The following is a 12,425-nucleotide window of genomic DNA, read 5'->3' as shown; positions in this document are numbered from 1 at the left end:
CAACAACAACAGTAATAATAATAATAATAACATCATCATCATCAACAACAACAACAACAATAATAATAACAATAATAATAATAATAATAATAATAATAATAATAATAATAGGACAAATCTGGTTTGTTTGACAAGCTCATGACGTCCCTGCATGCTTAAAAAGACAGACGCACGCTAATGACGTCACTTAATGGCGCCCAAGTATCACCGTTTAACTTGTAGCTTGGGAAATACCGAACAACGCGATAAACCATCGTTGTTCAACACATCTGCGGCGTTTAAGGGGTGAAAGACGTTAGTTTTATACCGTCTGGAGTCTGCATTGTGTCAGGGTCGCCATGCCAGAGGGCGATGATTTGATGCCGGGTTTGAGTTCACAGCAGATCCTCAGCGATGAGTTTGTTCCTCCTGATGGACTCTGCTGGATCTCTGTACTGTCCTGTTTACTGCTCGCATGCTCATATGTTGGAAGTTTATACGTCTGGAAAAGTGACTTACCAAGGTATTATTTGCTCTGCCTTATGTCCCTGGATACTGCTACACTAGTCTGGTTCTAGTTAAAATGGCATCAGGCTGCCTAACTAGCTAGACAGGACTCATTGTGTTTGTTTACTCTCCTGTGCTGTCACTGAGGCTGAAGGTTAACACATTTTGATGCAGAGTCTTTGATAGTCTTTGATAGGTTATTATATACATGTCAAGTCAAGCATAGATTGTAGAGTACATTTAACAAAACAGAAATTAAGAGGTACACTATATTGCCAAAAGTTTTGGAACACCCACTCCAAATCATTGAATTCAGGAGTTGTTTTTCATGGGTTGGGCTTGGTCCCTTAGTTCCATTGAAACAAACTCTTAATGCTTCAGTATACCAAGACATTTTGGACAATTTCATGCTCCCAACTTTGTGGGAACAGTTTGGGGATGACCCCTTCCTGTTCCAACATGACTGTACACTAGTGCACAAAGCAAGGTCCATAAAGACATGGATGAGGGAGTTTTACTGGATCTAAGGGGCCAAGCCCAACCCCTGAATTCAATGATTTGGGGGGGTGTCCCAAAACCTTTGGCAATATAGTGTGTATTATCCAAAGACAACAGTACAAAATTAATCACAGGTTAACGTAATAAAATAAGTCTTAAGATTAGCTTTAAAAACAGGGTTGGAGAATCAATTAAACTGGCGAATGTAAAATCAAAGTTCATAGTTTAAAGATGCAGGAAACCCTCCGTCTTTGCATGGTTCTTTACTGATGGAGAACATCGATCTGCACCATGTGCTGACAAACTTCCTGGATATCCGTTCGATTTAATTTATGAGCTAGGCATTTTTGTTTGTTTAGAGGATGGAAATTTGAAGGTTAAGCAAAACTAATTCGTTGAGAGATTTACAGTCAGACAAGGTTCAATTTCACACTGGTTATCTAGCCATTTTTCCATAAATGAAAGTGTCAGCAATGATATAACACTTTATTATTTGAGCTCCCGTGTCTCTGATTGTGTGTGTGTGTGTGTGTGTGTGTGTGTGCGCTACAAGGGACCATCCATCAGTGATAAAGAGGCGTTTCACTAGTGTGCTGATTGTGTCAGCTTTGTCTCCACTCTTTGTGTGGGGATGGAAAGAGTTCACAGGCATTCAGGTAAGAAGATCTTAAGTTTGTGCTTCAACACATCTGCCTTCTGATATTTAATTAGCCTCTTCTTGAACATTTTAGTTAGTTTACTATAGGCCTCATCAACAGCCGAATCCTAAATCAAATAATCCACTGTGTTTTGAATACTGTGCAGGAAATGTGATGTTTTTTTTCCACAGAGTTCTTACAATTAGTGGTGTTTTTGTGATAAAATACAAAATCATGAATACTGCTATGTACGCAAACATAAAATACACACAGTTTTTTAGGCATACCTGCCTTTTACTTATTCATTAGTTATTTTCTGAATAGATATCATTTGGGTGCAGGATCTGAGAAGTTATAGTGTGTGTGTGTGTTGCTGGTATAAGTGTAGCAGGTAAAGGAAAATTGCTGAAGTATTTAAGCAAAATATTTAAACAATACTGGGTTGGGAAACAGTCTGTGGTCAGATACTTCTAAAGGTCTAGAGGACAATTAATACACATTCTTACGAGGGAAATAATAATAATATTACCAGGAATTTTAATAAGGAAGGTATCAAATAAGGGGGTCAAGAAATAAAACAAGCTAAATAAAAGGGCACAAACGGTAGATAGATATGCAGTGTAACATAAACTGTCACTTCAGTGTGTGACATGCATATATCACATAGTTTAAACTGTAAAGTGTATTAGAGGTACATTTTAGGGAAGGCTTGAGTAATCTTTCACTATGTTGCTTTTAATTTGTCTCTGTCCTCCACTATACAGCCTACTCCACCTTTATTAGCTCTCATGGGAATCCGATTTGAGGGCCTCATTCCTGCTGTCATTCTTCCCCTCATACTGACCATGGTAAGGAATGATTATCTGACATACGATTTAATAAGTACACTTCTTATGACTTACCATAGTGTTTTCATGTGAAATCTGCAGAGTACCATGTAAAAAGCATGTTTGCATGTTAAAAAATACAGGATAAAGGATAATTATTGTTTATATTCTGTTGCTGTTGATTTCACAAATAGGATTGGTCAGAACCATTTCAATAGTAACTCATTTCCAGGGACTTGCTCCATGTGGCCCAATCTCCACATAACTCAATATATGGATTAAAATGTATTTACCAAAGCAAATGAATATTTGTTGATATATAGAAACTTCCTATATGGAGATGTTTCTTTAACATTTATGGTTGAAGTCTCCATTGTCAGAGCTTTGTAGCAATCAGAGCTCCTTTAAGATTTTAACTTCAGGAAAATGTTGTTTTTTTGGTAACAAGTTTTTTTTATTTTATTAACTTTGATTGAAGGATTGTAGGAGCATTTTATATAGTTGCTGTAATGTTAATGGTAACAGAAGCTAGCTTGCTGGACAGACATTACTCAAAATTTAGTTCAGCTGTATTATATAGCGCTTTCTACAACTGGACATTATCACAAGGCAGCTTATATACAGAAATGTACAGAGCGAGCAGAGGGCAGTTCAAGGAGGAGTTATAGATCACAATGGCTTCGGCTGGGGCGCAATATTATAATTTAATAGAGTTTATAGTTTTTATAAACAGAAAAGTTTTATATATAGTTATATGAGAATAAATAAGCTTTACAATTATATCAAACAGAAATAAAGCAGGAACATTTGCTTGATCAGCCACATCAGCAGAAGCACATTGCAAAATTATTCACTTGTTCAATTCTCCAGAACCTTGTTCCCCGCACTGACCATTTGGATCGCAAACTTCTTGCATGGTTCCATTTCCAGTCTCGCGTGAGGACTCTGATCTCACGTCTGATCTTGCTTTATTTCTTTATCACTTCTCGCATGGGTTGTGAAACGTAGCTTGCAGACCATACAGAGTTGTCAGCGATTCTCCCTATTGTAAAGTGTGTAACCTCCTGTCGCAGATCCATCGTTCAGTGTGAACACAGCAGAGACTGAATACTCCCCTAGATAATCGTGAAGTGTGAAAACAACAGTGATGCGACCACTTTGGAAATCGTGCAGTGTGAACTCGGCATAAGTCCACAAGCTAATGACCCAAAAACGAATATCACTAGAGAGCTCACCCTATCAATCCCCCCAAGGCTGCAGACAAAATTGTCTGGTAACAAACTGGCCCATGGTACAAAAAGGTTGCAGAACCCTGCTTTATAACATTTAAATTGTTATTAAATTGCTGAAGATAAGACTAGAGGAATAAACCAGATCAGGACATGTTAAGTTGTGATAAAGCAACAGGCGCCTTGTTATTGAAAATGGGACATTTTGCTGTTTGCATCAGTCCTTCTTTAGAAGACTTTAGAAGTGCGCAGTCATGTTGGAACAGGAAGGGGCCATCCCCAAACCTTTTCCATAAAGTTGGGAGCATGAAATTGTCCAAAATGTCTTGGTATGCTAAAACATTAAGAGTTCCTTTCACTGGAACTAAGGGGGCCAAGATCAACACCTGAATTTAATGATTTGGAGGAGTGTCCCCAAACCTTTGGCAATACAGTGTATTTTCACTAGTAAAGCAAACATTAACTTGGTTGCATTGTGTCTGATATGATACTTATTTAATATTAATTTCTTGTTTATAGAGCTGTTTTTTATATATATATATATATATATATATATATATATATATATATATATATATATATATATATATATATATATATATATATATATATATAAAAATCATGAGCAAGTGCATGGCTGTACCTACAGTTGTTGTTAGTTGTGCCAAATTGCAGCCATGGCAATATTCAGTATAACCACACTCTTGCACAAATAACATGGTCATGTAGTATTTCTTACATAAGACATTGGTTGCATTTACCAGCTTGAGCATTCTATGTTTTCCAGATTAGGTACTGTTAGTATCTTGTTCTTTATCTTTATCTTCTTTAAATGTATCTAAAATGTTACTTGGCACTTCTTTTTCATTTAGTATTTTGGAGAGAGTCCCAAGTACAGGATAAAAACAGACGTTGTGTATATTAAGACAAACCACACACCTAAACAAACTTAACATGAAATAAACCAAACACAGATGCCCGAAGTTGACGAATAAGGATTCAACCTAGAGTAACCGAATACAAACTCAAGGAACGCAGCAATAAGCATTGACTTGACAAAGACAGACAAAGTAACACATTAGGAACAAATTGGGAGACAGGACACATGACATAACCACATGACATTCCACAAGGTATAGCAATATACTTGCCAGCACCCCCTCTGGTGGTGTGGCAGGGAATTGTCCCAGTAGTTCCTGACATATTTTCATGCTGCTGGTCAGGTGTATCAGTGTAATGGATCTCTAGGACTGGGATCCACTAATGTACACATTTAACACCATTTATGCATTTTTCTTTTCTTTTCTTTTTCTCAACATGGTTTTATGCATCTCAGGTGTGTAGGAAATGACTACTGGTACTTCTCATCCTATTCTTCTATTTATGTTACTGCTCTGCAATGATGCTAGTCTAATTATAATATTTTAGTGATCAAGGCTGTGATGTATGGGATGTTTGCTGTTCATTACATTGATTATAGAAGGAATAGAAGAATCACATTGTAGCAAGATGAACTTGTAGCAATATGGATAGTCACAAATCTCTATATACTCCTATGACATGATCTAATTCCAGGTAAATAATGAGTGTGATTTGCTGTCTCAGGTACTGTTTCTGGGTCCTCTTATCCAGCTGGCCATGGACTGCCCTTGGGGCTTTATTGATGGAATCAAAGTTGCTGTTGGTAAGGATCACAAATGTTTTGTACATTACACAATGTATATACTCAGTGTTTGTATTTTATAAGATGCATACATTTCAAATATTCATGCTAAATCTTTGCTCTCCAGCACATCATCAAAACATCAACTGAAGGAATCTCTTTCGGAAAAATGATGTGCGGCCCTCCAGTATATGTTCAGAGAATCTTAGTATCCATGTCAGTAAAATTGTTTAGGCAACTCCTTATTGTTTGCCCCAGAGCTGTTAAATTTCTTAAGAAGTGCATTCCTGTACTGTCTTATTGCTTGTGCAGAAAAACACAATGTACTTCACTTGACAATGAACAATATTCACATGGCAGTCATTCCAAAAATGAGTCATATAGAATTTGTTCCCGGACTGTTAGATCAAATAGAATCCTATTTGTCTGTAGCTAACTTTATGAGAAATATATTTCAGCTCTGGCTGTGGACTAGTCTTGTCTTCTAGACATTTCTCTTGGTTGCAGATCCACGCTTCTGGGCATTATGTCTGAGTGACATGCGCTGGCTGAGGAATCAGGTTGTGGCACCGCTAACAGAGGAGTTGGTGTTCCGTGCATGTATGCTACCCATGCTGGTGCCCTGTGCTGGACCCTCCACCGCCATCTTCACATGCCCACTGTTCTTTGGTGTAGGTGAGTGTAAGCTTGCAGCTTCTAAACAACAGCTCTGATCTGGTTAAGACAATTGTATCTTAAAAAAAAAAGTCTCCAGATTTTCATCTTTTGTTGGTGTGTCTGTGTGATCTTGTGTGTGTGACTGGTGACGGCAGCACATTTTCACCATGTGATTGAGCTCCTGCGCTTCAGACAAGGGACCATCTCAGGAATTTTTCTTTCTGCAGGTATGTTAAAACCTCCCTCATATTAGTTTCTATTAATATAAATATAAATATGGCTTATAATCCTTCATGGCTGTTTGGACTTGTGTTTCAGTGTTCCAGTTCTCATACACAGCAGTATTTGGAGCTTACACTGCGTTCATATTTCTCAGAACAGGTGCGTTGAGACTGGATTTCATCATTTCACGTTTGATTGCTGGAGCTCAACTCTATTAACTACATTATAACATGTTTATACATCAGTATCATTTTCAGTAAATAGAACATTTATACAGGAAATGTTTAGTGAATTATTATTTCTAAAAACATATAAACTTTTTTATGACGTTTTGGATGTTATTTTTAACTTGAAAATAATTATATCCACAAGTCATATGCTTTTATATTTTATGTGCCATTATAAGCAAAATGTTTAGTGAACTGGAATCAAATGTATTATAATTTTTAAATGGATGAAATATTCAAGAATATACAAAAACTACCATTGTCTTACATGCCTCCTGGCATGAAAAAGAGAGTCAGCATTTTATCTTAGTTAGTAATGCAGTGAGCAGATAGATAAGTTGAATTCCTTCTGACCAGGAGTGTAGACAAATTGATTTCGAATGCAGATATACAGCTTGAAGTGTCCCAAATAGGATGTCTAGCCACCAGGGTGCTCACAAGTTCTACCTCCTCCTCTTTCTCATGTTACTCATTTTTGCTTTCTTCTGCCCTCCCTAGGTCACTTAGTAGGCCCTGTGCTGTGTCACTCATTCTGTAACTACATGGGATTTCCTGCGTTGAGTTCAGCACTGGAACATCCACATCGCCTTACTGTTTTGTTCTTCTATGTGCTGGGAGTGTTACTCTTCCTGCTTTTCCTTTTTCCCCTGACTGACCCGCTCTTCTACGGCTGGCCCACACCCGTCTGCACTCTTGCCTCCTCACTCGGTTCCGTCTGCTCTTAATTTTTCCACATTCCGCATTGTCCGGCTCTTCTTAAGGACTCGTGCTTTTTCACCCCCAAAGAAGTCACCTGTGTTACCAGGTTGTGCATTGTAATGAAGATTACAATCCATGGGCCCCATGGAAAAGGTATGAAATCTCCCACACTGTATCTGTGGGCATTTTGGACAAAGTCTGTGTACTCACTAGATCACCAGAATTGCTCTTCCTGCATGGATCGCACCAATAAAGTCAATAAGTCAGACTCTGGAAGAGTTTAGCGAAGACGGGTATTTATACATTGCTGCATGTTCATCGCATTTTTAATATATGATAATATATTTTGATTTGGGTCTGTTTGGAAATAATGTTTTAATTATTTTATTGTTCCACTAAGAAGGGTTCTACACTGTATGTTGCATCACCACAAGAGGATGTAAGACTTTTTTTTTATTATTATTATTTTTGAATTCTCTTTGCTCAAAATAACAAGCTGCTTTGTCTGGTGCTAGTACTTGAAGAACAGTGTCTAGATCTGCCCTGAAGCCTTTAGTTTTACACAAATGTTTTTTAAATACCCCATATAGCAGGACTTGGCTCATTAACATGTGCATTTTATGGCTCATCCAACTATAACTTCACATAAGTTAAATATAGGGTTGTATAAATTGACAAAATGATTAATTTAAGTCTTAAGTCTCTTTCATAGTTAGGCATTTACGTATAATTGACCTCATGCCAGACAGCTTATGCCATTTTAATTCTAGATGCACAACAGAAAGCTGTTCATAAATTTAAAGCTACCTTGTATGTGTTTGTTACTTTAGACAGATATTTATAGAATATACCAGCTTTCTGGATGATGGCAGATCATCTGTATATGGAGAATTTTTAAAAGCGTATGTGAAATCACTTGTTACATATGTGATAGTGCTTTTATGAAGTCTGGATAACCATTAGGGATGGTGTGAAACAAATGAAAGCCTCCTTGATTGCATGGACACTCATGCTATGCCCTTTGAGCAAAGTCAGATTGTAATTTAAGACACATTTTTTGATAATACAGCCTTTTTACTCTGGAACCTTCTCACTGAGCCGATGCTGGTTTTGAAGAAGGAACTGTGGCAGTTCATAAAACCACAGTTACATACAAAACTACCATTCAGTTTCACTTTTTCACACATCCAAGGGTGGTGTGAAACACCTGGATAGCCTATGCCAACTACCCAGGAGGCAGCAGTAGGTTTCTTGGAACATCTCTTAAGGCCCATGGAGGTGATGGTTCTTATGGAGGGGTATGTCAGCTTTAGGGGCTGGGACACCTGTCAATCATATAGGAATGATGATACCACCCAGTGGTATTGGTTTCTGCTTGATGCTATCTAGCTTCTGCTAAGACAAGACAAGTCAAGTCAAGAAGCTTTTATTGTCATTTCAACCACATATAGCTGACGCAGTACATAGTGAAATGAAACAACGTTTTCTCCAGGACCCTGGTGCTAGTAAACTCCGTTGTTATTTTCACCAGATAAATAGAATCACATGACTGAAATCCAAGTAAACCCTTTTTAAAATGCCATTTTGTGTTCATGGTGAGGTGAGGGCAATTTTGAGCCAGTTCATCTGATTGGGCTCTGGCTCCGTCAGTGAGAACTACAGCCAGCAGTGATTTGACCTGGAATCAGCAAAGTGGACCACCTACACCTTGTCACTCCTTTTCCAGATGTTGATTATAACTATTTGGTTAGTCACTATTGCAGATCTATGGACTGTCGTGCATGAATAGACATACCTGGAGAGTTTTTTTTGCAAGACCAAGAGAGCTGCTAAACCCACTCTGAATTCCTTTCTCTGAGACAAGGATATATTTGTCCATGGTGAATGGGTCTAGTTGTTGGCCTATAACCTACTTCTGTAATATCTGTTACTCCACAGAGCCTAGGGAGATCATTGCTGTGGCTGCTGTTATAAGTCTCTAACACCCTGAACAGACAGTTATGCACTGGTCTGGCATCACACATTGGGGTGTTGTGGTGGACATCTAGCCTCAAATTTCACAAATCACTGTCAGATCAAGCGCTAAGTACTGTAAACCTGGATGGTCTCATACTGACCTGGAGCCAGATTTCCAATTAAGGCAGTATCTTGATGAATACATCAAGACAGAGAGAAGACGAGGGTGGACTATGAATTTGAATGCCTGGCTTTGGAAATCAAACCTTATAATGTATCTGTGTGTAGGGGGCCATGTTGCACAGATCCACAAATGTGAACCTTGTGGTTGTATGGCTTGAAACCATGAAGTCTCTCATGCCTAGCATACAAAAGGGGCCTTTATTAACTGGAAATGCCATTTGTATCCTAGTGGCATTAACACTGGTTTTGGTGTAAAACCCTACATTTTAAGGCTGTGCTCCACAAGTCTCTTAAGGATGTATTAGATAGATGAACACTAGGATCTCTCTGCTGATGGTTTATGGGAGGCAAGGGTTTTCTTTGTGGCAAGTGGAACATTTGCCACCCAGTAGGCCCTGGATAGAAGGGTACAGGTTTTGTAATCTGGAAATCAAGTATAGCCATATGGATTATTTTTCTGGCATGCACAAGGAGGTGATTCACACCACCCCTAGAGGTTAGGAGGAGTGAAATGGAACCACTTTCTGCACAACTAGACTGATTGCTTTTACATCTTGTACATAAGAAAAAAAAAATATTTTAATGCTGTGACTCCCAGCAACCTTTAATAGTGAGTTTACACTAGGTTTTGAAGATCAAGCCATTGAAATGACAAATGAAATAAACTAACGAGTTATCTTTTTTCATTATAGCGGAACGTCTAAAGTTGTTTTATTGTATTATGCATGATCGAAGATGAAGCTCATGTAAGCAGTTTCACTCTGCCCACTATTCTGCATGCTGCTACCCTGCTAGCCTGTGGTTTTTTTTGGCGTCGTACCGAAACTGACATGTGACATCATTTGATATTGGCATGAAAATTGATCTGACGTAGAAACTGATTAACTTGTCATATATGGTTTGTAGCTCAGCATGGAAAGAGGCAGACTGGCGAAGCACATTTATTCAGATCTTAAGGGTAATGCTGATATTTTGCCTACATGTTAAATCTCAGCAGGAATCTGTTTTTAGATATTTTTATTATTATTATTATTATTATTATTATTCAAAAAATATTATTTTTTTTTTTTTCCTGAATCATTGTCTGAACTTGCCCATACTTGTTCAATTACTAAAAAAAAATCACAAACAAATGACATGTTCAAATAGGTGCTATCATTTTATTAGGCTATTATTATGCTGTGAAGTGTGTAGTTATTACTGTTGTATGTCAAACTATTCAGACAAAACTTCTAGCAATAATAATAGACGTGACCAAATCAGGGATTTACATGTAGTTCAGCTTTTTATTAGCTATTTCTGGATCATTTTGTGCCATAGTGTATTTGATTCAAAGCGTTAAAAGCTTGGCATGACAAGTTAAAAGTTTGATTTATGTATCATCAAGGACTGACATGTTTACAGTGAAACCGATTGCTTGCAAATGCTGCTCTACAGTTTGCTGTCTAATTGCTTTTCTGGTGGTATCAGGTCAAATGCTGCTTTTTTTTTTTTTTTTTGCTTTTTTAGGTCTCATCTCATCAGAGCTTTATCACATGCATTTAATTTGTAAGTAAAAGAGCAGTGCGTGTGACTTATGCTCATGTTACCTCTTAGAGCAAAGACTTTAGAAATGAGCTGAATTGGAAACAGCCAACTAGGAATTAGTGGGGATTTTTTTTTTTTTTTATCATAAATCTAAAGTATTTTTTTTGTTGCTAAATTAGGATCTAAAATGTACAAAGATTTCTGTTATTAGAACAATTGAACATTTATAGGAACTTATTTTGTTCTGCTCACTGCTAGTGAAAGAACCAGGACAAGAAGCTTGTCACTCTAATGACTGATTTCCTGTGGAACTGAATTGTTTCTCTTTAGTGTTGGAAAACCTACTGTTCCTGAACTAATGTAGCTTTCTGGGCTGGGATGTTTTGTGATCTTCTGTTCAAAGCAGTTGCATAGTCTTAAATTTATTTTGAAAACTTTGTTTGAAAAGTTTCTTTTTTCCATTCATTAATGTCCACTGCTCATTCACTCTCGAGGTGTTTCTTTCCTCCCCCCTTGCTTACACTGTCGGCTTTTAAAAAGTGATTTATCAGCCAGACATTTACATCTGAAGATTTGATTCTTCACTTTGAGCAAAGATGCTTTTAATATACACCCACGGACAGGAGGAGCAATAGACGTTAGAATTTATTTTTTCAGATACACACAGCTGTATTTCAGTAGGAACACAGTAAGCAGGGTTTGCATTGCAGGAAACACTGCTATACAAAATGTGCTGTTTTATAACAAGACTTGTAATTACCAAGAGTTCATATGTTTATACTGAGGACTATATTTTATATTCAAATGTATTTTGGTGTCACACATGGAGAGTCAATGTACATGCAGGATGTTTTTTGAACTAAGGCCATGTGCAATGCAGTTGACACACTGAAGGACAAATATTTTTTTGACAATCTTTTGGGGCGGGTCTTTCGAATCACTCATCAAAAAAAACCTGTTCTTTGCAAATAAACTTAAATTTATTAAACACTTTATGAATCTTTTTCTTTTCTTTGAATATGTCTTATGGAGAATGCTTGAAATTCTAGTCTTATTCTTCCTACTTTAAAAGTGGGATTATTTACATGTGCATTTCCTGTTAGACCACTAGGTAGAGATGTTGCGTTTCTTTTGCAGTACATACTGTATGCAACCTTGCCCAGATGGAGCAGCTTAGATTTGGAGGTTGCGTTAGTGTTATGAGGTCCTCTTACAAACACTAAGATTGCAGGGAAAAACAATTTTGATGTATGATGAATAATACATACTCAACAGGACAACATTTTAGACACATAAAATGAACTATGATGCACATGGAGTCCATTGCAAACACTAAACCGTTTGCATGCTTTCATACATACATACACAAGCCCCCTGACCTGTGGCACATTGAGAACTTGCCATGTACTATGCATTTTTATATATTCATATAAGATCCTACTTGCTCATGGAAGTCACATTTAGCAATACTGAAAGGTAAAGACATACCAAGATGAGGTCTTGCATGACCGCTCCATCAATTGTCTCACTATTTCTGTCAAAAGATACTACGTTAAACTTTTTCATGCTCATGTGATTCATCCTCAGTGCTCAGAGCTGAAGAGGAGAAGCGG

General features: G+C 37.5%; 1 protein-coding gene across 1 annotated transcript; it reads left to right on the top strand.

Annotated features, from left to right (window-relative positions):
• The first annotated feature begins 167 nt into the window (after positions 1 to 167).
• On the top strand, positions 168 to 10,801 carry rce1a (Ras converting CAAX endopeptidase 1a). Its single transcript, XM_058395704.1, has 8 exons — positions 168 to 502; positions 1,538 to 1,640; positions 2,387 to 2,470; positions 5,284 to 5,362; positions 5,849 to 6,016; positions 6,154 to 6,225; positions 6,317 to 6,379; positions 6,946 to 10,801. The coding sequence occupies exons 1-8, from the start codon at positions 339 to 341 to the stop codon at positions 7,170 to 7,172; spliced, it is 960 nt and encodes a 319-aa protein (XP_058251687.1). The 5' UTR covers positions 168 to 338; the 3' UTR covers positions 7,173 to 10,801.
• The last annotated feature ends 1,624 nt before the right edge of the window (positions 10,802 to 12,425 follow it).

Source organism: Hemibagrus wyckioides, linkage group LG07 (assembly GCF_019097595.1).
Source record: "Hemibagrus wyckioides isolate EC202008001 linkage group LG07, SWU_Hwy_1.0, whole genome shotgun sequence".
NCBI classification, from domain to species: Eukaryota; Metazoa; Chordata; class Actinopteri; order Siluriformes; family Bagridae; genus Hemibagrus; species Hemibagrus wyckioides.
The sequence above is the reverse complement of the archived record's forward strand: the minus strand, read 5'-3'. Positions and strand labels throughout refer to the sequence as shown.